Source organism: Podarcis erhardii, assembly GCF_964252035.2.
Source record: "Podarcis erhardii genome assembly, chromosome: 6".
NCBI classification, from domain to species: domain Eukaryota; kingdom Metazoa; phylum Chordata; class Lepidosauria; order Squamata; family Lacertidae; genus Podarcis; species Podarcis erhardii.
The window spans coordinates 32,721,654-32,747,888 of record NC_138510.1 but is presented as its reverse complement, the minus strand read 5'-3'; the positions used below and the strand labels follow the sequence as shown (position 1 = coordinate 32,747,888).

At 41.7% G+C, this 26,235-nt stretch overlaps 2 protein-coding genes across 10 annotated transcripts in view; one reads left to right on the top strand and one right to left on the bottom strand.

Annotated features, from left to right (window-relative positions):
* Nucleotides 1–493: 493 nt before the first annotated feature.
* On the top strand, nucleotides 494–6,294 carry MYOG (myogenin; the record flags this gene model as incomplete). 2 transcript variants are annotated; one of them, XM_081867420.1, is made up of 4 exons in its annotated part: nucleotides 494–1,048; nucleotides 2,042–2,161; nucleotides 4,015–4,096; nucleotides 5,371–6,294. In XM_081867420.1, the coding sequence occupies 4 exons, from the start codon at nucleotides 494–496 to the stop codon at nucleotides 5,490–5,492; spliced, it is 879 nt and encodes a 292-aa protein (XP_081723546.1). In that variant the 3' UTR covers nucleotides 5,493–6,294. The 2 variants fall into 2 exon arrangements, with proteins under 2 accessions (XP_081723546.1, XP_081723547.1); XM_081867421.1 differs by lacking the exon at nucleotides 2,042–2,161.
* A 1,360-nt stretch (nucleotides 6,295–7,654) lies between these two features.
* Nucleotides 7,655–26,235, bottom strand: part of PPFIA4 (PTPRF interacting protein alpha 4) — a 109,158-nt gene continuing 90,577 nt past the window's right edge. For 4 of the 8 annotated variants that reach the window (XM_081866984.1, XM_081866989.1, XM_081866985.1 and 1 more), the window contains 8 exons: nucleotides 25,393–25,419; nucleotides 23,959–24,134; nucleotides 22,757–22,854; nucleotides 21,964–22,139; nucleotides 21,163–21,231; nucleotides 12,283–12,460; nucleotides 11,351–11,447; nucleotides 7,655–8,866 (listed from right to left, as the gene is read on the bottom strand). In XM_081866984.1, the coding sequence (XP_081723110.1) occupies nucleotides 11,389–11,447; nucleotides 12,283–12,460; nucleotides 21,163–21,231; nucleotides 21,964–22,139; nucleotides 22,757–22,854; nucleotides 23,959–24,134; nucleotides 25,393–25,419 (783 nt within the window). In that variant the 3' untranslated portion in view covers nucleotides 7,655–8,866; nucleotides 11,351–11,388. The remainder of the gene's footprint in view (nucleotides 8,867–11,350; nucleotides 11,448–12,282; nucleotides 12,461–21,162; nucleotides 21,232–21,963; nucleotides 22,140–22,756; nucleotides 22,855–23,958; nucleotides 24,135–25,392; nucleotides 25,420–26,235) is intronic. The other 4 variants (XM_081866988.1, XM_081866991.1, XM_081866986.1 and 1 more) reach the window with 3 other exon arrangements.

Here is a 26,235-nt window from a genome sequence, read left to right as displayed (position 1 = left end):
CTAATTATGCCACCTGAGCCAAGGCACAAGCAGAAGTGTTTGGCAGGCAAATGGCTCTTCAGCTCAGGAACAGCTTTGGAGCTGCCTTTGTGCCTGTCCCTGCATTGCTGCTGTTCAGGAGGGCCAAGAGGCCTTGGGACTGGCAGGGAGTAGTAATTGAAAGCAGCAGATGAGGCAGGAATGCTGTGCAGAGCTGCCAGTTCAGGGAGCCGACTGATCATCAAGATCATTGTAGGAGAGCAAGTGAAAATAAATCCAATGGGGCCGTTGTTTGAGAGGCGGCTGGGCTTCTCTGGAGCACATGCCAGCTCTCCCCCCCCCCCCGCCCTTCAGCCACACAGCACTACCCCAACCAACAGACTAATCCCCACAGGGAGAGTACATGAAATCAGATGGACAAGTTTTGATGCGAAGCAGCAGCTTAGGGCAAGCTCAGGTTTCCTGGAGGTTTGCTATATTTATCTCCATGATTTAATGCCCGCACGGGGTTTAAATGCCACCAAGCAGTTGGTGCGAGGAGCCAGAGTTTCACTCCCTGACGCAGGCTCTGCCTTGCCAGACGCTCACCATGGAACTCCTCGAGACCAACCCTTACTTTTTTGCAGACCAGAGGTTTTACGACGGGGAAAACTACCTGAGCCCTCGCTTGCACGGCTACGAGCAGACGGCCTACCAAGACCGAGCAGCCATGACCCTGTGCCCTGAAGTCAGGGCTGGCTTAGAGGAGAAGGCCTCATCCCTGCCGGACCACAGTCCCGGCCAGTGCCTGCCCTGGGCGTGCAAAGTGTGCAAGAGGAAAAGCGTCTCCATCGACAGGCGCCGGGCTGCCACCCTGAGGGAGAAGCGCCGGCTGAAGAAAGTCAACGAGGCCTTTGAAGCTCTGAAGCGGAGCACTTTATTGAACCCCAACCAGCGGCTTCCCAAGGTGGAGATCTTGCGCAGCGCCATCCAGTACATTGAGCGCTTGCAAGCTCTGCTCAGCACTCTCAATCAGCAGGAGAGGGACCAGCGAGAACTGCGCTACTGCAACTCCAGCACCCAAGCAGTGGTAAGTGCCAGGGGAAGGGTATGAGCGAGCTGTTGCCATCAAGCGTAAGAGCACGCACACCACCGTCCAACTGTAGGAGCCAAATGACTACTCTACTGGTCGCTCTTACCGAATGACTATTTTGGCCCATGGACATAGGATTATAGGAGTTATACCAAGGCAGATAAATTATCCATTTAGCTCAGTATTGTCTACACTGACAGTCAGCATTTCATGCAGGGGGCATCTCCATCCCTACCGAGAAAACCTGGGAACCTTCTGCATGCAAAGCAGAACTGAACTATGGCCCTTCCACAACAGCACCCAGCAAGATGTTTCTAATTTCTAAGTTGGCAGTGAACGCCAGCTTTTCTAGTTTCAGTCATTGGCTCCTACACCATACCTATCTTGCATAGAATACATATTTTTTGAGTTAGCTGTATCTTCGCAGGGAATAGCATGCATCATGTTTCCTTACGTGTTCTCACAAGGGGTTTTTTCACCGGAATTCAGTTCCAGCACCTCTCAGGTGGGCACTATTGCCATTATAAAGAGAACAAAGGAGGTGTCCGTGGTGAGTTCTGGAACCTTTTTTCCTAGAAAAATCGCACTGGTTCTCACCATTTATGCAGCCTAAGGCAACTGTAAAGCCAGCCTGAGAATTGATGCAGAAAAATCAGCATGGACTGGAGGATTCCCCCCCCCAAGTGAATTTATCACAGTGGGGGAAAGTTATTTTAGTATTATGTTGCCATATAACATTGGTTGAGTTACAGCCTTCATGTTCTCAGCATGCAGTGCTAGTGGATAACCTGCAGGAATATATTATATTTCTTCGTTGCGTTTCTCCAAAGTGCAGTTGTGGCTACTTTGCTACCTCCCACTTACAATTAAGTACCATTCAGCTATTTAAAAGGCTGCAATAGAACTGTGGTAGTCAAAGCTGGGTTGAATTAAAAAAAAATCAATTTTGAAATATACTTAAAGTGCATTAGATGCTTTTCATACCAACAGGATGTTCCCTTTATTGTCTACATAGAAGATGGGAATAAACAGCAGAACCATGACTGGCACACCCCTTGTAACCAAAGTGACCAGCATACAGGACTTGATTCAACAGATGACAATTCAGAAGCGAGTTCTAGCATATGTGCCAATGAGAAAGTATGGCGGGGGGGGGGAGCTTTGATAGCTGGACACCTGTCGAGTTCAGATGGGTTACTGGGTCTCCGTTTAAAGATGCACAAGGGCATTTGGGTACAAACCTGGACCTACAATCCAAAGGGGAAGAAGAGGTGCTTAAAAGGTGAACAAATGCTTTAGAAACATTACTGAGTTTCTCTTCTGAAGCTTCCCTGTAGCCGAGGGACACGCTTAGCTCCACCTTTCAGGGCATCCTTTTCAGAATATAGATCTTGTTACACATTTTGTTTCATAGTTTTCTTGACATTGACATGTAAACATCAATAATGATGGAATGCACAGGTGGAGAATATTTTTATAGCTTTATTATTTGTAAATGTGATCTTTGCATGAGTTAACACTATTATTCATTTGGAGCTGCACTGTACTTTCCAGGCTGTGACACTTTATGGTTTACATTTTTTATTTTTGCTATGTCTGCACTTAAAAAATAATAATACAGAAATCAGGAAGACAGCTGTTGATAAAAGAAAGAAATGTGTGAAAGCAATTGTTCTTCCTGTCTTCTGAAAGCTGTTTCACACTAGCTGCTGTCTGAAACCAAAACTGTAAACTTCAGGGCTGGTTGCAGCTTATACTGATCTTCCGCTTCCATTGTGTTGAGCAGCAACAAGTGTTTTGATGTCTGTTGATCAATTTCAAAAAGGGTTTGGGAGGAACAGCACTAGAGAATTTTTGAGGTATTTTGCAACATCTAACAGTTCTATTTAAAAAGCAGGGTGAAGTCTTCCTTTTTAAATAGGAAACTCCCATTTCCTCTACATTGTCTTTAAGAATAAGAAAACTAGTGTTTTGCATGGTCACTTTTTAGCCCAGGAAATTCCCAGCTGTTAATTAGTTGCAAACAGAGGATAGCTGCACTTCTGTTTACTAGCCCTGAAGGATTCCTTATGTTTCATACCTGGAAAATTTTCCACACATGCAAATGTATCCTCCTTACTGCAACACAAAGAATGTGGTGGCCAGGCATAACTTGATTGTTGTGGGGGATATTTTGTGAAAATCAACAGAACTCCCCCTTTCATATCTGCCTCACTTTGCAAAACTTGCCCTCTGGCTCTGCTGGACTAAATTAAACACTCATCCACGAGCAGTAGTTTCCTTTATTTTTAAGGTCAAAGAGCAGCATGGTTACCCCATCTTCTTTCCAGCTACCTTATCATTTCAGGAGTCTTTACTTTTTGTAGGCTGCATACTCCCATATAGCACAAAGCCGGCTCTGGAATGCTCATCCAGACTTTTTTTTTTTAAGAGAGAGTAATGAACAGCTGCATGCTACCCACCTGCCCCCCCCCCCAACTCACATGCACACAGCATGGCTGTACACACACTGCCACTGAGTGAGGATAGGTTACTGTACTACTGGCTCGGAATTCAGCTTACAGGATTTTTTTCCCCCAACACACATTTATGGCACTTCTTTAATTATGCAGACATAAAGCAAAAAGAACAGTGGGAACATCAGTACCACATGCTATAAACTACCTCTCTCACACACAAACAGACACACCCACAAAAACAATAAGCTCATGCACACACCCCAATCTAAATTCCAGGGGGATCCTGCATGCAATGCCATTTCACTGCCTTTAGGACTTTGTCAGTATTTTCAATCAGACAGCTGAGAGACCATTCCTGGCAAAATAACAAATAAATTCCATACAGGATGCTAAAAGGACAAAAATAACTTTTGAGAGTTAGTGAAGGAACAAATGCAAGGGCACATTCCTAATGGAGATCCTTAAATGTAACCAATCCTAACAGCCTCCATCTTCCAATTTCAGGTGACTAGTGACCATGGATCCAGCAGCACCTCATGCAGCCCTGAATGGAGCACCCAGCTAGACTTCAGCACTCATCCTGGAGGTAAGCAGGAAGCCTTGTCCAATGACCAATTCCTCTTTGGAGGTTCCGCCCTGTCATCAGCCAGCACCATCACTCTCAAGAGCTCCTTCCAGGCTTTTCTGCTCTCTCCCCTCCACCTCTCTAGGCATGTTCCTGCTGCCTGCTTCCAAGGTCCTAGAGGCAGGAAAGCCATGCACAGTCATGAAGCTTCTGGGTTTCTAAGCACAGGCATCCCAAAATGTTGGCTGAACATTAAACCATTGTTTTTCCATAAGCAGTTGACATCCAATATAAAAATCCATTGGTCTATCAAGATGTCTCTTTCTCCCTCTGATCTGAATCAGCTTTGATTTTAAAAAATCAGAATTAAGAGACCATTTGATTAGGAAGAGACAAGCTGATGGGCTTGACTCCATTTGTCCCCTGATAGAGCACATTTTTTTTTTTTTTTTTGGAACCTGTCTGTTCCATATTAAAATATGCCATATCATTCTGACAAACTTTCAAAGGTGTCTACCAACAGTTTGATGGGATAAAAAGCTCTGCAAAAGTATCAATACAGTTGTACGGCATTGTTAAAGTGCAACAGGAAATTAAAAAACCAGAGCAATAGCCCAAACCAAAAGTCCCAGGATTCATTTTTGTAACCATGCAGTGGAATGTCATCAAGGGCAAAGGATCTTCCGCACCTTATATTAAAATTAAAAACATTTTAACTTAAAATGCAATTTTTTAATAACCATGTTTAATAACATGCTTCTTAAATTCCTGTCATTGTACAAATGAATAGAGTTTCCTCTGTAATTAGAAACCAGAGGAAATTCAAATGAACTGGAACAGAATCCTTTCTTGCAGGTGCAATGGATACTGAGTTGTACAAAAAATGGGGTTGGTGTGCTTTAGCCTGCAATCGAGTATCATTAAATTTAGTATGAAGGTTGTGGGGTGGAGTAAGGGGGAGAGAACCAGTGGCGTAGCGTGGGTTGTCAGCACCCGGGGCAAGGCAAGTAATTTGCGCCCCCTAACCCGTGGATTTGCGCCCCCTAACCCGTGGATTTGCCCTAACCCCAGATGTTGCGCCCGGTGCGGCCGGCCCCCCCTGCACCCCCCACGCTACGCCACTGGAGAGAACACATCCTTCAGACAGAGAGAGGCATACACAGCACTAAGCTACATTCCACAAATAGTCTGAGCCTTTATTTCCCCCCACCTAGGATTCCCTCTACCCTTGTTCATCAGCAACCAAATTCTCAGAGAAAGCCACCTGCTTAAGGTCACTCTCTTGTTCTCCGCAGATCATTTGCTGAGTGATGATTCTTCCGAAGACCACAATCTTCACTCGCTGTCTTCGATTGTGGACAGTATTGCTGTGGAGGATGTGGCTGTTGCGTTCCAAGAGGAGAGGGCTCAGAACTGAGGATCCAGAAAGTGATGTCCATCTCAGTCTTTCTTTATTCAAAAAAACCCCAAAGTCATTACCCGCAGATTGTAGGGTAAAAGAAACATGATACTAGGACTTTACAATTAAGAGAAGTTTCTCTGCTCTCCTCACTAACACTGGATGATGTTCCAAAGGGGGGAAAGTTCTCCTTCCCAACTAACACTGGATTTTATTTTTTTTTAAATTTCCCATGCCAAAGTCATAGACTTTAACCACTGAAGCCACTTATCCAATTCCATACACTTGAAAAGTGGTTCTTTTTTCTTCTGCTTTCCCCCAGTCAGAAGCAAGCTAATGAGAGAGGGGCCTAGTAATTTTCATAGTCTGCTTGCTTTCCAGAAAGGAAGGGTATCGTGGCTTTACTGATAAGCTTATGGATCTCATTTCCTCTGGAAATTGGGCTGGAGTTGACTGATCAAAGCATTCTGATGTATTACTGGGAACACTAAGTGTGTGAGAAATTACACTCCTGTGTAAAGGAAGGATTCCAGTGTGGCCTTTATTCTTTCTTCCGTTTTTGTAGAAGTTTTGTTTCTTTTGGGGGCCAATGGTCTTTTTTCTAAAGAAATGTGGGTGTGTGCAAGTGTGTATTTTTTTTATTTTACTTTAAAAATACTGTCTGACCAACTTCTTTTGGCAGTCTGCAATTTCCAGGCCCAGAAGCCATATAAAATGCTGCCTCTGAAGTCTTTTCTACTGTGTGAAGTTGCAATTTTTTTGTATTTTTGCTAACTTATTGTGGGATTTCTTTTTTTAAAAAAAATAAAGGATTTTTTTGTTTGAATTCCTTTTGAGATTGTGTGGAAGAGTTTTGGTTTCCTATGGAAGTCTTGAATCAAACTAACTGAAATGTATTGGGCAATATAACTTTGTGGTCTTTGCCCCCTTCTTACTATAATTGATGCCTGCCCTCATTCATTCCATCAGAACAAAGCAAAATATGCTGTGTCGTACCAAAGGGGCAGTACACATATATCCCAAGTGTCAGACACCTAGCTAACACCAAGTATTAGCTACTGTCATGGACCCTGTGACAAACTGCTCAAGGTTTACTTTACCTGAACAGACAGCAGGAGGAGAACATAGCCATGGAAATTTCCCTTTTTCCAGCAACCATTCTGAATTTTGTTGTTCCTCTGCATTCATAAAACGGAACTCTCAAGAACTTCCAGGGACATAAAAGCTGATCCCTGCAAAAGGAGGGAAGTCCAGCCACAATTTCCAGTGCTACCTCTTGCAAGAGCATAAATGCTCAAGCATACCCTGGTTCAATGAGAGAAGGTAGTGATTGGATTTTGGGGTGGCTCTGTGCATTCGTCTACCAAAAAATCATTTGATCCTATTTCATTTGATACTTTGCCATTCAACCTGTGTTGTAACTGATAATTATCTCATATCTCTGTACTGGATACGATTAGATCCATCAAAACACAGTGTAAAAAAAAAAAAAAACAGCAAAATTGCCCACCCTCAAATAAGCCTGTCATTTGTTTCTCTGCATTTAATTTATAAATTAAAGAGCTATACTGCATCAGATCAAAGGCCCACCTAGTACAGCATTCTCTTTTCCACAGTAGCCAATCTGATGTGCATGGGAGCCCTGTAACTCATACACATTCCTCAAGTAAATCTTTTTTTGAGAGTATCCCTGTATTTAAATGTGCTTCAGCTATTGGATGTCTAGGGATCAACTGCCCATGTCTGTTATGTGTACTGCTACGGGATCTACATATGTAAGATCAGCACAAAGGATGTGCGCCTTGTGAAATCCCAAAAAAGGGATCGGTGCATCCAAGGCCCCAAAATGTCATTACATCTTCACTCCCTGGGCCTGCCAAGGGACTCCTAGATGACTGGTCTAAAAGCTTCTGAATGACATGCCTTGTTGAAGTAAGGAGACTACAATGAAAAGGTGGGTGGCTTTGGGCTTTTCCTTACTTCTCATCTCACCCAGCCATAAGGATGTAAGATGGTGTTAAAATGCTCCATCAAGGCATAGGAAGTGTTCAGTCAACTAGTGGGCCAATTAAGCATCATCATTATCAGGCCAGATATGGCTCACATGCCACCAGTTACCACAAACATCATGCCCAGAGAATCCGTATTAATGCAGAAGAGAATTATGAATCCACTGAGCCTTGCTTTAAAATCAGATTTATTGGAACACACATACACCCATTCCTGACTTTTTTTTGCAGGGTTTGGAATCCATGCAGTACCAATAATATGACAAAAGAAAGAGGTTGTTGATATAAAGGGATCACTTACTCTTTAAATTAAAAAAATATTTAATACTGTATTAGGCAAGTCGTACACCAAAAAGACATTGCAACTGTACAGTCTCTTGGATATTGCACTTCCAAACAGCACGGTATGAGTATAGGGCATTCCAGCCACCAAGAAATACCACGTCAGTAATAAGAGGGCCACACTAGGCAAAAGGCAGCATGAGGAGACAAACGGATCCTACCCTAGAAGGAAGAAACAGCTAGGAACCTTTTTGGATCACAGGCTATCTGTAAATGCAAAGAGAAGAAAGGGGAGATTTTCTGTTTGTCTACAGGGAAAGATAAGAGCATTTACTGTTTACCCAACAGAGATCTGAGGACATCACTTGAACTCCCAGCGTCAGATTTCATTTCATACATGACAAAGGGACCTGGAAGACATACAAACTTGTTTGGTAGCTACTCTCTCCTTCCCACCAAGCACCTCCATGCCCTGCTTTCAGCCCTGGCCCTTTCACATCAGAGGAACAATACTGCCCATTGGCAGACGTTCCTTGTTGCCTGTGGCATGGTGGGCAGTCCCAGCAGAAATGCCTGCTGCTGCGCTTGTGGGAGAGTTCAGAGCTGGAGTCTCCCATAGTCTCATCATTGCCTTTGTCTCCTTAGCGATTGTCTTATGGGATCCGAGCTGTACGGTGGAAACAAGCAGCTACTGCTGCTCTCAGGCATATTGGCAAAATGAAACACAGGCAGATAATGGTGAAGGACTGCTGCAGACCAGTATTAAGGTGCTTCCATGTCTTACCAGACCTACATCAAGATCACTGCATCACACACAGTGGGGAGAGAGATGTCTGTTCTCTTTCTCAGTGAGGGCATGTCTAAAGCCAAGGGAACAGGGGAGATAAATGGGAAGCCACAGATATAATTGGGGTTTAAGGACACCAAACAGGAGATCAGGGGTTGTGTACAAGCAGGAGGAAGAATCTTCTTTTGGCCATGTGACCTGAAATGGTTGGCCTGTAGCTTCTGTTCTTTGGAGCCAAGGAGCAGGCACAGTCTGGTCTCTGGCCTAATCTCGGAAAGCAGCCAGTGTATAACCATACAAGTAGTGGGAATGTGCTGCAAAACAAAAGGGTACAATGTCTACATTAAACATGAAGGATGTGATGCTGTGGAAAATCTGCTCTGTGCCTGTGCTCCTCCTACGACTACTCACTAGGGACCGAGTGAAAGATTAGGCATTCAACAAAGCTCCAACAGATACAACAAGGCCCAATGCTCCAAGCACCTGTTTGCATGGAGTACCTAAGAGGGTCAGAGAAAGGTTGAGAGAATCCGCAGTTTGCACACCCCACCTCTGCCAGGTTAGGAGATCCCACTGAAGCTGCCTTGCTCAAGAATCCTCAGAATCCTGATGCTGGCAAACTGCTGTTCACCAGCCTTTAGTACAGATTTAGAGTCCACATGGATCAGCGTAGAAATAGCAGAAGCTAGACACAAGCACAGTCATGACTGATCCATGGATTTTGACTGTGAGACCCACAACATGGCCAAGTCTGTTCTTGTCACTGGAAGCGTCAGTGCTGATGTTGTCTTGGGGAGAAAGGGATAAACTTTGCTATCTTTATCCAACACCTGTCCCCTTCATTTCTATAGATGACTCTCCAGCCCCTATTCAGCACATTCCTCCTTCCTCCTCCTCTTTGTTAGTATGATCCATTAAGATTTTGCCGACACTTCAGTCCCTGGAATTTCTTGGTTATTGAGCTTACAGCATGCAACTAGACTAGAAAGTTTCCTACTAGGCAGGAAACAGCTTCTATAATAATCTGAAGGAGAAGGTATCCAAATGGCTCAACTGTAGCAATTTCAATGCCAGTAAATGGGCCCTGCCTACAAACACCGTAACTATTAAACCAGTCTTGGAGGACAGCTTTATAAAAGGGTAGCAGTTTCATCAAAATGAAGCTTCTGTTGGAATAACAGCTTGATAGTCGGGCTGAATATATTGACCTAAAATTCATATGTAGGCAACTTGTGGCTCTGTAAATCGTGTTGGATTACAACTCTCATTATCCCTGACCACCTGCCATGTTGGCTGGGGCTGATGGTAATTTGGGTTTAATAATACTGACAGAGCCACAGGTTGCTCGTCCCTGGTAGGTAGGTAGGTGCATCTGCTAGGCAAGATTCAAGACGTTTTGTCATGTACTATCAGTTCTACTATATATTCAAGTTATAATCCTATTCTTCCTTTCTTCCAAGAAACTCAGAACAACATTTTAACTTCACAGTAAACCTGTAAGGCAGATTAGCTTGAGGGAGAGTGACTTCCCCAAAATCATTCAGAGAGCTTCAGAGCTGAGCACAGAATTACAGGCAGGTTTTCCAGATCATAGCCTGACAATATATGGTTCTCTGCTGAATCAAACACATCTAAAAGTAATGTGTGAACTCCATTAAAGTTTAAGAAACTGTGCACAATATTTTTTCAGAAGCTATACCCTCTACCATCAGGAATATCAGCAGTTCTTCTTCGTAGAGAACCCAGGTGGCCAACAATTAAGCCAAGAGTGAATTGCACTCAATCAAGTATAATAAAAGAACAGCTACTATGGCAATTAAGTTCTTTCCTGCACTGTGCTATATAGAATTGGGTGATAACCAACTATGGGAAACAGCTTGTCAATATGTTTTAGATGATTATTCTCTTCCTGAACTGAGCTCTGCACTGACCTTAAATAAGTATCAACTAAGGCTCTTCTGGCAGAAAATGTTTGGTTTCTTTTGAGAGACAATAATAGCTTCATAACACACTGAGTGGCCCTCTATGTACTGGCTGCAATATATATATATTACAAATCGGGGGAAAGGAGTTAGATAAAATTGCTATAAGTTGTTTTGGTAATTCAGAGGTTTAATCTGAAATCAAGCTAGATTTAAGCTTCTTGGTGTCTCTCCTCTCTTTCTTCATGGATGTTGGCTTATTTTATGGGCTCCATGGCTTTTTCCACTTGTCTTTGCTTTCTATTATTTAAATGTTGGATTGCAATATCTCTGAAGAAAAATGTGCTTGTGCCTTATTGCCCTACAAAGAGAGGCCACTGAAGCAGTACTGGATGTTTGGTGTGCATTGAGAAATCACCTATAACACATGCTAGATATTGCTGTGCTAACAACTGCTCCTGCAAACACCAAGACAGAGCTAAAGTGTTGAAGCCCATGTTTGTTGTTGTTGAGACTAGGGTTGTTGAATGAATAAATCTGGCACCCATCAGATATATAACAACTGTGCTGGGTCCTCTGGTCTGACATGGACTAGAGAAATTGTGAGGCCACTGGGGTGCTGAAGTTCAAACATGGGAATACAGCACAATCTCCTGTGCAACTTCTTTTGTCATGATACTGACTCTTACACATATAGCACAAAAAGCTGAACTGGTGATACAGGAAACTTCCCTGCAAGTGAATTAAGGCAGACAACAAAAATTATGTTTAGAAGCCTGAAGACAAAGAAATTGATTTCTGGTTTATTTCATTAGTTTCTAGAAGTTATCTAGACTACTTAGAATATAGCTGCTCTACCCTAATTTCTACACTTACCTGGGCCCTGGGCCAATGGTCCCATTGGAAACTGAATCTCAGCAGGAATATGTGCGAACTGTGGATGTCTCCAGCCTTTGGGACCCAGATGCACCAACTGCAAACCATTTAGCAACAACACATAAAAAGCATGCAATTAGTGAGATCAGAGCTCTCATGCAAAACACACCTTTAACCCTTGGTTCCCTGTTGCCTGACTGCCTAGCTTGGCTTATTACAAAGGTCAGGAGCAATTAAAGTCAATTAAGCAAGTTTAGTCAGTTAAAAAGTACTAACTAATGCTTTTTAAAAGGCATGAAAGTGTAGCTGCCTAGCACCAGAGGTATATGGCTTCAGAGCTCAATAAGAAATAAAATGTCAGACCACTGAATGACTAAAGCAGCCAAGGGTGCTATTCATGGAGCAGAACTGGAGGGAGAGGAGTTGTTCTATTATGTGAGGGTGTAAATTCACATCAGTTGGACACCACAGAACAACATACCCGATTTGCAAGGTCAGATCCTTGAAAGGTCCTTTCTTCCAGACTGATTAGAAACTCATCAAAATATACAAAATAGCTTTCTCATTTATCTTTTCATACCTTCATCCCTGGGCTAAAGCAACTAAGCAAATCCCCTGCATGGGATTCAGAGAGGGATAATCTTGGCTAGATCAAATGGGACATCAACTGTTCTCAGAATTTTCTGTGCCTATCTAAACTCTCTGATACCAGCATCAGATGCAGGGAGTACAAGAACCAAAAGTAACTTCCATATGTAGTCTGGGCAGGCAAACCATGTTAGAAGTCCAATTAGTAGTTACAATCTTATTCAGGAAAACAGAGTGTTGGGCTTCTTATCATCAAAGATCACACACCATGCAGCACCCAAACACTTGGCGGTTTGAAACTGTCTTATTCATCTCTCATGAACAAGAGCAAAGCTGGACCTTACCTTCTGGCGGCATTTTCTTCGGTGGTGCTGAAGGAGGTGGAAGGGGCACCAAGGAGGTCACTCGGAACCCTGCTGGGAGCGTCTCTGCTGATCCGCTGAGCATGCTGATGCTGTGAAAGTCTCGGGGGCGGAAGCGCTTTCGCCAGGAGGGAGTTCGCCGAAAAGTCTTGTCATCACCCTGTAAGGAAAGAGAAGATTATACCACATACCAAGCAAAGCAATCAGGTAGGCCTTCCTCAGGGAGAAGTAGTAAGTACTGGCATTTGCGGAAAGGAAAAGACTTGTGCAGGTCTCTTTATGCTACAGGAAGATCGGCAAATTCTGAAAAACATTGACAGAGAATTCATTGAAGGGTGTTGGGCTGGTTCAGGCCAGCTAGTTTTCCTGGGTTTGGGGCATGCCTCTGAGGCAACATCTCTCTGAATCTTAGCTAGCAGCACTGGCCACTGTGAGCTGTCCAAGGTACTGACAAGCTGCCTTTTGCTCTGTCCTGCTTTTCTGGCTGGGAACAAGCAGAATAGACTCTGACTGGATTACCCATTTTGCCATGATCCTGCTCTTTGGCACACAACTTCTGTGCTATCAGTGAGCACCCTGGCATCAAACTGGCCTCCCCTGAAACTTTAAGACAAGACTCCACAGTGCACATTTTGTTTCCTGCAATTAGTCTTCCACATACTGGTGTATATCTGTTCTTAATTTGCTCAGTGCGCCATGACGAAACCCATGTTTCTTCTACATTTTGTCCACTGGCTGAATCTTCATTACCAAATAGGCATGTTGATAAAGTAGGTTGTGTGATTGCTTCATTATATATCCACCTCAACTCACATAGACTACACTGATGCAAAGATTTTGAAAGTGAGTTAAAATGTGGTATTGTAATAAATTTGGATTCAGTTGCAAGCTAGAATTTGGATGAAATAATCTATATTTCATGCTGAACACAGCACAAATCAGCTCAATAAAATTGTGAATGGGCCTTCAATCTCCTTTTTATGGAGTCAAATAGTACAAAAACCTCAACATTCAGTAAGAAATCTCTCAAGGATTATATTCTAATTTTCTAACTGAGTCACATACTTTTCAGAAATTGTCTCTCTTTCCCTATGGAAACAATCTAGAAATTTGGCCATCCTACAAAGTGGGATAATGAAGATAACAATATACCAAGAGTGCTTTAAACCAGCATTTGTCTTGGTCAAGTGATAATTCTATCTCAGATACAAGGAAACTTAAGCAGAACAGTTATGGAAAATTAATAAGAAGCCCTTGGGGGCTTTATTCTTTATACTCACTGACAAATACTGAGATGCTGATGGCGATTAACAGAAATGTGAAAGAATTCAAATTTACTTCAATTTGCTTCAAGTAGAAATAAGAGTTGACTTGCCAGAATAACAACAGTAGATGTTGTTTACTTGAAATGACCAAATCCCTTTCTTAAGTACTTTCTAATCCGGTGTCAAAATTTCTGATTCAGTATCAGTTTTTTAAAAATGTTTGCCTTGAGTTTTCTAAAGCCAGCCTCCTTGCCTTGAACCCTCAGATGTTTCCCTCTTAAAATTTTAAAAATTCATCACAAAAGATGATTTCAGAGTGTGATAACCCAAAGAAGATTGCCCAGTGTCACCATTCCTCATAGGCCCTTATTTTCTTCCTTTTGAAGTTTCCTCATTGTGACCTCTAAAACAAAAATATTGCATATTGCTAATGGTAAATAGGTTGTTTAAGCACATAGATAGCTGCTGAAGATTCAAATTCAGAGGTAAAATTAAAACACCTCATTAAAAGAGATATATTCATTTTTAAGGCAATCAAAGCAATTGGAACGCAGTACACAAAATGGAAAAAAAATTCTAAAAATCTCTTCATCCTAATGGGATGGGGCCAGTAACTGGGCTTTGAATTAGTCCATTTCTAAAATCATTTAGAGTCTAGGAAACAGACCGCTAGCCTCTCTAGACTCCAAGCACATGACACTAGTTCCATGTTTGCATTGATGGCTCCCAAAATGCATTTTTACAAAAGAAGCCAATAATGTTAAGCTGGTGAAATCTTAGCAATTATGACCAATATTCACTCACATAAATTTTACAGGTTTCACAGTTCAGCATCCAGAGCTATTCTCTCTGGCCTGTCACTAGCCAATTTCTGACTGCTGAATACCAATGGTGATGCCACACCTGTGGAATTCTCCCTCTAGAGAGATCAGAGGTGTTCCCATTTTTTAAGGCACAAGAACATGTTTATTCTAGAAGGCATTCAACGATTAACTCTATTTTTATTGCCTTCTGTTGGTTCTTAAAGCTATTGGGTATTCTTAGTGTTTTATTTGATTTTTAATATTCTATTCTATTGCTGTAAGTAGCGTTGGGAAACTTGGCCAGAAAAGCCAAGTATATAATAGCTTAAATAAATAAATACAGGCCAGGGTCTTCACAAGTTCAGAGCAAAATTACCATTTCCTTATCGTTCTTTATTTGCTGAAAATCAAAGACCTGCCTTTCCCAATATAAGCGTCCTCGAGTATTATGATCATCAACAGAGGCCCTTCTGCTCTCTGTGAGGAGGGAGCGGACTTTTTGGGTGGCTGAGTCTGGGCTCTGACACTCCCTGCCTCGTTGCTTCTTTGATGGCCTTCCACCGCAGTGTGAAAGCCTTCTTTCTTATATCTTTAGTGGCTTAAATGAAACCTGCTTTACGAATTCAGTGGTTATTCTTATGGTTTTACCAGCTCATCATTGGCTGCTTTTCTTTTTATTAACAATGCATTCCATGTTTTCATTGTATTTGTAACTTTTTTTACTGTGTGTGTATTCTCTTTTTAGTTAGCTGCCTTAGAATAAATGTTTTAAAATTTAAATGCATCTCCAGTTGAAAATACCACAAAATTGGTTGTTATTATGGGATGGACTAGTACTATGAGATGCAATATTACGCGAGATACATTCACTCTCTCTTCCAAAAGGGAGGAAGTCCCCGTAATGTACTCTCTCTAGCTACTTAAACATTTAAAAACACTTAAAAACTTTAAACCAAACTCTGTATATGGCATTGCCATACTCCCTTCAAAACTTCCATGCTCATTTTTTTCAGCTGTATTCAAAATGCCAACAGCAGAACAGCTTTCTGGGTGGCTTGACCAAACAAAATGCAATGCCCACTCCTTCACTAAATTATTCCTTTAAATTATGGGTCCTTAGCTTTGAATATGGTAGAACTCATGTTCTACACCTTAAAAACCTTGAAGTAGATCAGAAGTGGGCAATCATAGGCCTAGTTTCAAAAGCCCTGTGCAAGTGACTTGTTCAGGCCTCTGGAAAGTGTGATCTGTCTCTCCCCAGCAGCCTACTGAGTAGAAAGGGGAGAGAGGAGTGTGTGTCAGAAAAAGAGAAAAAGGGTGGCCTTGTCCACTTTTGGCTCTGGTCTCACTCATCACTGGCTTTATCCCTGCCCAGAGAGTCAGCATGCAGTCCCCCCAAATTATTCCCACGTGAATGCAGCTTCTGACAGAAAAAAGTTTGCCCATCCCTTAAGTAGATTAATAAATGCCCCTCAAGGTACAGAATACATTTCTTCTCCCCAGACAGACAGTTCAGTCAAGAGTTGGGGAGAGAAGTATTAGTGCCTTAGGAAGCCACAAGGTTGGTAACTAGATTTTGAAGACAGATGAGGGGCATTTACTGCCTAGGCAGAGTCCTTTATGGATGAGCAGAGTAGTCTGCAGCTCCAGTGCTGCAAAAGAGAGAACTATTCCGTGCCAGCAGAGTCTCCTAGGTATGCCCTTGAGAAGGAAACACAATACAGCAGTGTGCTAAGTGGGCTAGAGCAGGGGTTTTATTCCTCCAAAGTAGCTCATATACATGCTACAGGATCAGCTCTATGGGATGGGAATTGGGGCACAGTGTTACAATGGCTCCAGCACTATCTACAAGACCAGCATTGGAAGAGTCCTTTTTAGACGCCAGGCAGTTATGCTAAGGAGTGCTGCAGGGTACTATTTTAGCTCTAATACTAGAGGATGAGGCGATGTGGAGCATGATGCTATCAGTATGCTGATGATACTAAGCACAGTTTCTTTATATCAGAATTAGGGGATTCTGTGCCTGAATGCTGCTGTGGGCTAGCTGCAGAAAATAAACTGAATTTGAGTCCCAGAAAGATGAAGGCGCTCTGGGGACGTGGTCCCGGTTTCTGAGAAATTAGTCAACTGCCTGCTGTAGAGAGGGTTGTACTCTGAAACTACGTAGTCTAATAGGGATCTAAGCTTTGTCACTAGAGGCGTAGGCAGCCTCAGTGCACCTTTTATCAGCTCCAGCTGGTACAACAGCTGTTGCCATTGCTGGACTGGGATAGCTTGACCACATTTGTCCAGGCACTGGTAATTTCAAGACTGGATGACTGCAATGCACTCTACATGGGGCTTCCTTTGTCCCGGAATTTGGAAGCCACAGTTAGCAAAGAACATTGCATCATGATTACTGACAGGAGACCTTATCAGTATATTATAACCCTGGTCAAAGATCTGCACTGGCTGCCTATTTGTTAGCAGAACAAATTCAAGATATTACTGGCAATATATCAAGCTGCCAACAGCTTAGGACCAGTTTGCTTGAAGGATCGCCTTACCCCAGTTGTGCCCATTTGACCACCCAACATTTATATGTGCTATATAATGTCTGTTCCACACTTGAGATGAATTAGTCTTTTACTGAGGCAGTACCTAAGCTCCGAAACTGACTGCTTATTAATATCAGGCAAGCAACTCAGTGATACTGTTTTCAAGACAAGCTAAAATCTTTTTTCTTTAGGAAAGCCTACCCAAGCATGTATTTTCATTATGTGAACTCAGATCTTATTTATATAGTTTGATCATTTTATTATGTCTACTTGTTTTTAAAGTCTGCTGATATTTTCAGCAGTTTCTTATGAGTATTTTATACTATTTGATGCAAACCTCTGAGAGATTTATTTAATGTTTAATTGAATGGCCTATAAACCTTGTTGAATATGAACTGACGGGAACCCTGTGATCATGATCTTCATGTGCCACCTCCACCAGAGGTCCAGAGGGTGGCAACACAAAAATGGGCTTTTTCTGTGGTTCTTCATTTGTGGAATGCTTTCCTCATGGAGGCTCACCTGGCACCATCATTATCTATCTTTAAGTGCCAGGCAAAACCTTTCCTCTATAACCTGGCCTTTGGCCTGTAACTATCACTTCACCTCAGTAGAAATTGGGTATATGAGAGATCAGAGTATCTGGGGGATCTCTCCCCTCTAGCCCATTCCCATTGTAGCACAGAGGACTGAATGTTGGATGTGATGTGGTCAGACCTGGGTTCAAATTCCAGCTCAGCCGTGAAAACCACAGAGTAACTTTGAACCAGTCACACATTCTCTGTCTAATCCAGTGCAAAGAGATAAAGTGGGATAATTCCCATATATGCTGCCTGAGACACTCGGGGAAGGCTTGTTGGTTTATACACCACCCTTCAGCAATGATGCTCAATGACAAAAATGAGATAAAATGCAAGATAGATCAAAGTGACAGCATACTAAACTAACAATACATTTAAAAGCCTGGGATTTTATTTTTTTTATTTTTTATTTTTTTAAACTTCCTTCTGGGGCCAAAAAGGTAATGGGTGGAGTTCACCTAACCATGTACAAGAGGCTTTCCCTCCATAGTCCCCCCAAAATTGGTTCTGGAGGGCAGTCAAGAGAACCTCTGAAACAGCATGGGAGGGGAGGGGCTATTGTTCCATCTGGCAAACTGAAACGCTTGCATAGACAGAAAGTTCGTAAAAAAATACTGTGATATTGAATTCCTCCCAATTGCAAAATTCGGGCTGGGCTACAAATATTGCATACAAAGCACATGCTCTTATTCTGGGCTAAAGTGTATTAGTTATGCTGTGATAGCCAGATTATTTGATTTCATTTCTGAAGTGGAGATTATGGGTCTCTATACAGTTATTTGCAACATACTTACCAGTACTGAAGCTCACAGAGATCTGTGTGCTTACCTGTATATCACTTAGAAACTTCCTCCATCTCCAAAGATTTGAAGGTACAGAATCCATTGCATCTGATTGACAGAACCTTCCCTATATTGTGGAAAGCTGAACATACCATCCTATGTGTCCTCTCTTCTCCTAGAGAATGTTGCTTCTTACTTTATGATCTGCTTAACATCACCTGCCTTACCATTAGGCTGTACCCAACCTCAGGTAGTAGATTGTGCAATTTCATTAAATGGTTGTAAATTCTTGATGATATAGTTTATTATACATCTACCCACTAGAGGAAGTTTGGATTTTCTGCCTTCAAAACTGACACTTTGTTGAAAATAAAAGTGTGTATAGTAATGATGTCTGAAAGTGGCACAGTACTCAATTTTGCTTCAGTTACATGAACATTGAATCTGATCTGTACACCAGTTTCCATCATGAGTAACTGTGACAAAATAAAGCTATTGCCTTCCAAAATTGTGGTGTACATGGTGTAAATATTACCTGCACAGAGATTATCTCTCTGTAGAAAAATGTTGCTTTAAAGATTAAGCCACTGGTATTTCTTCACTCTGTAAACAGTGGATCACCCATTTAGAATGAGTGGATCCTCACAAGAGTTTTTATTTTTGACCCACAATTTGCACATTATGAGTACTTTAGAAGTATCAGCAACACATATATATTCCTCAGGGCATGTTTTATGGATAGTCTATGTGATAATCTTAGTGTCAAGATGACTCTACATAAGAAAGTAGAATAGGTTGCAAAATCTTATGAGTGTAAATGTTGAAATGGAATAACAGAACCACTTGAAAAATAACTCCAAAGTACTCCAGAATATTCAGCCCATGCAGAAAGTGGTACACTGCAACTAGTGCTACTGCTTTTTATGAGGACTAAGTCACAAAAGGATATATTGCCTAACTCACATACAGATAACTGAGCGTACCTCAGATTTTATCCTAAAGCAGCCGAATGCAGTTATGGATAATAAGGATGCACCATCAAGAGAAACAGGTTGACATAATACTAGGTAACCAGTACGTATATATACCAGATTTTTCTTCTTGAACAGAAAATAGAGTTTTCAGCTTTGGGGAACCATTTGAATAATTTCTATTCCACTTTGAAATTTTAGGTGGTAATATTCATCATCTAAACCGGTGGTCTTCAACCTTGGGTCCCCAGATGTTTGTATGTTTGTTTCTTTATCTATAATAGTATTCCTATACAGCCAACATTCCAGTGAGGTAATGCACATGCAATGCTCAGGTGTGTGCCAGTTCTTTTCACTTGATACATTCCCTTCCTGAAAATGCAACAGATTGCTGGCGATATCCATACCTTGCCCTTGTCCTTGAATAATGCTTCACTTCAGAGTTTCTTCTCATGAATGGATCATTTCATGCATTACACTGAGGAAAACCCTCAGGCTTATACTCAACTAGCAGCTGCAATCAACCCAAGTTCCGTAAGAAGGATACCTGTGCACTACTCACGCTTTCCCCATGAAATAGCTAATTTCCGGCCAAAAGTAACTCCTCTTGGTAGAAAAACTGCTGGGGAGAAGATGTGAGGGGAGGGCAAGTAAGTGTTTGGCTCTCCCTCCTGCCTCCCCATGCTGCACTTTAAAACTCCCCCTACTGCCCTTTGCTTTAGAAGAATTTTGCATGACCTGTGTTGGGATGTGCTACTGTCACCTATAGCTTTGCGCTAGGATCACTGAGGGAACAATTAGTGTCTTCTATTGTTGCACTAAGCATTCCAGAAGATACTCCATCCTCCCTCCCATATCCCTCCCTCAACTATGTCTGCAAGATGTGTGTTGATATGATCTCATAATGATTATTTAAAAGGCTCAGCCAGAACTGGCAACTACATCAAGATGTTCCCAGATCCCCAAGTTTAAAGAAACCCTTCAATATATTTCCAGTCCAGTGTTTATAATTTATTGACTGACCAATACAGATAACTTTGGTACACCAAGCAGTGTGACAGTGATTCACAAAGCATACAAAAAGGTTGTACTCCACAGAGCAGTGTGCCTGTGTAAACTCACTTCTGTTACAATAGTACGAGATCATGCTGTTGACAGGGAGAGCAGCTCCTCGCCTCATGGGGTTTGGTTCACAAGAAGTTAGGACAAAGGAGGGCTAGGAGGTCCCAGCTGAAGGTAGGAGTGTTTTCAACATCACTGGTCTTCAGAGCTTTGTCCAGAGCAGTATGAAAACATGATTCCTACTACTTAAGGGAGTAGATTTCAGATAGTCCACAGGCTGAGCTTTTGTCTATCAACATACTTACACCATTTTGACTAGTAGAATGAATTTAAAATGTATGCAACCATGTTACTGCTCAGATTTTAGTTTATAGTCCTATTCAACTGAAAATGGTTTATGGTAAATTAAAATAGGAACATTCATGTGGGATGGTATTACACTTCCTAAAGGAAAGAAGAGCAGGTTTCTTGGAGCCAATGCACAAATGAATGGCAAGCAAAATTTCCTTGCAGATTTACAAAAAAAAAAGTAAACAGCATAGGCTCTACTAACACCAATCATTTCTCACATAAGAAGTGAGAAGGCCGCCTGGGTTCCAGCTCTTCTCACAGCAGACAATTTCATAACAGAGGATCCTATACCTGTCTGCAAGTTGAAATCTCTCTGGCTTACCAAATCCACTTGCTCTCTTCATGAACAGAATTTCAGCCCTTACAATGTTCCTTCATGGAAGATAACTGCACTGCCAGTTCTATTTGCAACACTTCTCCTGCTTCATCAGTTTCTTAGCCAACAGTATGGGCCCAAAATTTCTCAAATTCCCAGCATGTTTTAGTCAGAGGATAGTACTTTGTACTCACATCGTCAAGCCTCCTATCAGTGCCCAAGGCAAGCAGATTGTTGAATTCTCTCTCCATCACTTGTCGTGCCTGCAAAAAGCATTAGATAAGCCAATAATAGTTGTCTATCAAAAGAAAAACAACACTAACAGTGCTGCCAAATTTCCAGTCACAGTAAGTGAAATATTTCTTGAAAGTTGCTTTCTCTCCATGGAAAGGGCTATTGCCTTTATGTCCTGTTTGTATTCTTCCCAAAGCAGCTGGTTAACCACTGTGGGAAAAGGGATGGTGGACTAGGTAGACTTTCTGCCTTGTATGCAGTATGCACTTTGGGACAAGTCATTCATTTCTCAGCTTCACTAGTTTGCCTTCAGTGAAATAGATGTTGAAATAGATGTTGTGCTGCTGCACAATTGTAGGGCCAAACAAGTGGTTGATGTTTGCTACTTCAATCCCAGCTCTGTAACTTAGTTTGTGGCCTAGAACAAATCACTTGTCTCCATCTAGTTCAGAAATTTGTTTTTAACAGTGCCCAGACAAATGCCTTTAGGAAGCTTATAAACAGGGAATGAAGACAACAGCACTATGTCATTCTGCCTGGCCAATAAGCTGGGTGGCCAGGGTCTTCCATAGGTGAAGTCAGTAGGAACAGTGTTGGAGAGAATCAACCTAATGAGGCACGTAGGGGAAGTAACTTAGCAGGAAAGCTTGTAGACTCCTTATTTTGGGGAGATGCCAGCTGCCACTAATAAAAACACATCCAACTCAGATCTCTTCAAATAGAAACATATAATGGTCATCCTAAAAACATCAGTTTCCTACCTGAGTATTCTGAGTGGGTATTTGTAACACAAGTGCCAGACTATTATAATCAAAATTTTCATCCAATGCTATGAGGGCTCCATGGACTCCACTCTCAACAATATTGTTTGCATACTCTCTAAGCCCAATAGACTGAATCCAGTGAATTACTTGATCATTGGTCCAAACCAACACATCTAGAAGGAAGTGAAGCCATACATTCAGGACAAAACACAACAATATTTAAGTCCACATAAGTTGGTTAAGAAAAAATAGAAAAAAGCACAATGACTGATATATTGTTTAAAGTTTGCAATGGAAGCCACAAGATTAAAAACAGACAGGTTATAGCATTTTCCTAAGCTTGCACCTATCAGTCACATTGCCCAAAGTGCGGCAATCTCATTTGTTCACATTATCATACACCAAAAACAGAATGGTCAGAGCTCTAGCATTGAAGGAAGAAATCCCAGGAGGACAAAATTAAAATGCAGAACATAGAAGGCTAGTGCCCCAACCACATAGTAAACAAGAGTCAACCAATGAAGATAAATCCACAGAAAACTATAATGAACAAATGCAGGTGCATTTGTTCATCATACTATCTGACAAAGTTTTTCAGTGGCTGAAAAGCCTCTAGAAGTAATAGAAGTAGAAGAGATGCCAGCTTCCCCTGCAACTGACAAATGTTGAGTTTGTAAAACAGCACTGATGATGGCTCAAGAAGGGGAAAGCAAAATGACATCAAGAGCTCAGTCTCATTGTCTTGTTCCTTTGAAGCCTGCCACAAGCAGTTCTCTTCATTGTTACCTACCTTTGATTTCATGCTGACTTTCCTCCCGCCTCCTCTCCAGCTCTTTTCTATCATAGTTTAGTCTTTTCAGGCACATGATACCATACTGCAGGCTTGTGCTGCAATGAATTAATACAGCACTTACTTCAATGAATTTCAAACCAAAATCTTACTCTTTGAAACATCATTTATTATATTTAATTGCAGCAATTATAACACACTGTGAGGAGGTTGCAACACTTGTGCCATGCTTCTGTGAGTCCTTGAAGGCTCAACCAGTGGTAAACAACTGTTGAGGGAGAGGTGTGGAATTGAGGGGGGGGGGGAGGAAGGAAGGAAGGAAGGAAGGAAGGAAGGAAGGAAGGAAGGAAGGAGGGAGGGGGTAAAGAAGCAGCTGCAGGGAAAGCCCCAAAGCATCTGGCACTATTAAGAGCATAGACAGGCATAGACAGGCAAAGAAGAGAGTAGCTCCTTCTGTGTGAGTGTTGCAGATTTCCAAAAGCCTGAAAGGTTTAAGGAGGGTGGCAACCACAAATCCTAAGAACTAAAAGGAAGCCTAAGACAGTGCTCTGGACTATTCAGCAGGGGTAATCCTAACTGTGCCATCTAATTCCACACAAATAAGACTTGAGAATGCAATGTAACCATCTCAGATTGCTGTATAAACCACACAACCCAAAATGTGTTTCTCTCCCCCCCCCCCAATTACTTATGCTAACAGGGGAAACTCTTCACATCTATTTCCAAAGGTTTTGTTGCTGTTTTTTAAGTCTGTGGCAAATATGCATAGCAATATACTGTAGTTTCATTGCAAATGATAACCACTGCACTCATCTCCTCTTCTGCTTTAAGTATGTTGTTGTTGTTGTTGTTGTTGTTGTTGTTTAGTCATTTAGTCGTGTCCGACTCTTTGTGACCCCATGGACCAGAGCACGCCAGGCACGCCTGTCTTCCACTGCCTCCCGCAGTTTGGTCAGATTCATGTTTGTAGCTTCGAGTATATTATAACATGCAATTTCTAATACATATAGTAAACACACAAATCAACCTCAACTTCATCAGTGTGCTTCACTCCAAAAGAATAAACTGAATGAAGGACTTTAGGTGAGATAAATTCAGATGGGGGCGGGGCGGGAAATGAGCACATTAAACAACTCTTAAATTGGTTGCAAGAAATTCTAGTTTCCTGCAATGAAACAATAACCCTCCAAGAATTTGCTTACCGGTGGAAACTGTCCACCATCTTAAGGTGCACTCGAAGATCTTTCTTAGTCAGATGATCCAGCATTCGTGCATCCACAAGACACTCCATGAAATAGCTGCGATATTGTGGGAGACCCAGACTAGGAAGCCATTCATTCCCTATCCACTCATGATTCATGTCCCCATAAGCCAATGTCTTTGAAAGTAAAGAAGAAGAATGTAAGAGCAGGTCCCGCAGAAGCATTAACAGAATCCTATTGGGAAGTCTCAGAAATGTAATTTAGAATAATTTAATAAAGGTACAGTAATCTCATGTCTTGGATTGATCTTGATTGTTTATTGAGTTGGTTAGACCATGGTGCTGATAACGCCAAGGTTGCAGGTTCAATCCCTGTATGGACCAGCTGCATATTCCTGCATTGCAGGGGGTTGGACTAGATGATCCTCAGGGTCCCTTCCAACTCTACAGTTCTATGATTCTATGATGCCTTGATAATATATATATACACTATTGTGTGTGATAATGATTATCACAAAGATGAAAGATTCTCATATTGTTGGTGATACCACATTGGCAAGTTAAGTGGATCAACCAGTGTCCTAAATATTGCATATCTTGAAAACCTTAATCATGAATAAAACATACATAATCTGTGCTCCATTTTCAGCCCCTTTGGCAGAAATATACCACAAAATATAAGGAACAAAGCTGCAAAGTACTGTGCAGGGATCCTTCCTTACAAGCTCATTTGGATGCAGTGGCTTCTGGGTCCTGCTATTAAGTCTAAAGACCTAGGGCAGTGGGCTCTATTATACATACTTCCCACTGAAGCCAGTTAAGATCAGCCATTCTCACTGAAGGGTTTGAATCTATCTCTACCCTGTATCTACTTTCAGACTTTCCAGTGATTGGGAAGAAACATTTGAAAAGAAAGGAAGCAGTGATGGTCTAGTCATGCATGCCAGAATTTTATTATGTCTGCCTTCTATTGGCAAAATGAGGACACATCTGGTAAGGAAGCAAAAGGCCACAGGTAATTGCTCCCTTTGCATAGGAATTTAGAGGTGTTCCAAATCTGGCTGAGAACAAGGAATACTAAAATTAATGTGGGAAACAGCAGTAAATCAATAGAGTAGATCTGTATGGTTTGAAAAACTATAGCTGTAATGGAACTAGGTGAGGGGGTAAGAAATGAGAGCTCTCTTATATTATGGAAACTTTTTCTGTTTGGAGAAAACTGTATAGCATTAGTAATCAGGGTTAAGAGCATTCTGCATCTGTCTTCATTGAGAAAAGTCTTCCCAGCTTATTGAAACACAACAAAACCAAAGCAAGGTGATATAATCAGATTGTAAGTGTCATTGTGGAATCAATTTTGATGTGTTCTGACCATTCACATAATTTTGTGTGTCTAAGCACAGTGGAAAAAGGCAAGATAATATACAAGTCTCACCTGTGCCCAACTGCCCTCCTCAGTGTCCTAAATGTAACAATGCAGCATGTCAACAAAACAACAGGCAAAGTAAGTTATCACCATATGGGGCTGACAATATTTAAGATACAAGCAGAGACTCCTTTATTTTATTTTTATTTACTACATTTACATACCACCTTTTCCTCCAAAAAGCTCAAGGTGCAGTACGTGCTCGTTCCCTTTCCATTTTATCCTCAGAACTTTGTGAGGTAGGGTATGCTGAGAGAAAGTGACTGATCCAAGGTTACCCCAGTGGGTGGGGATTTGAACTCTGGTCTCCCAGGTCATAATCCAACACTCCAACCATTACACCACAGTGGTTCTCCAATGAGTGTAAAACAAAATAATCAGGATACTTTCACACACAGACCACACACATGGCACAAGCACAAATCTGATTTCACTTTCAGGCTCTCATTCTTCAGCACGCATAACGTGAGGGATCTCACTGTAGGCAATATTTTGAATCTCTCAATAATGAGCAAAAGTGTCATATTATACTGCACATGCCACCATAATGTTACATGACTCAAACTGAGAAGCATATTCAAAACTCAAGAGATAAATAATAGATGCTGCACTAAAGGTAGGAGCAGGGGAAACTTCCTGGAGATTGACTGATTGTTTATTCAATTTCTATATCACCATTCACATAGGGCAGTTTACAAAATAAAAACACAAAAATGCACTGCATAGTAACAAAAACATTAACATCCATTCTTAAAAGACTTATTAAAGACTTATTACAATGGGCAGTGTGAACATAAGCACTGTTAGTAGATGGTTCCCTAAACCGGATGGAGGGGTGGTGGCCTGTTCTTG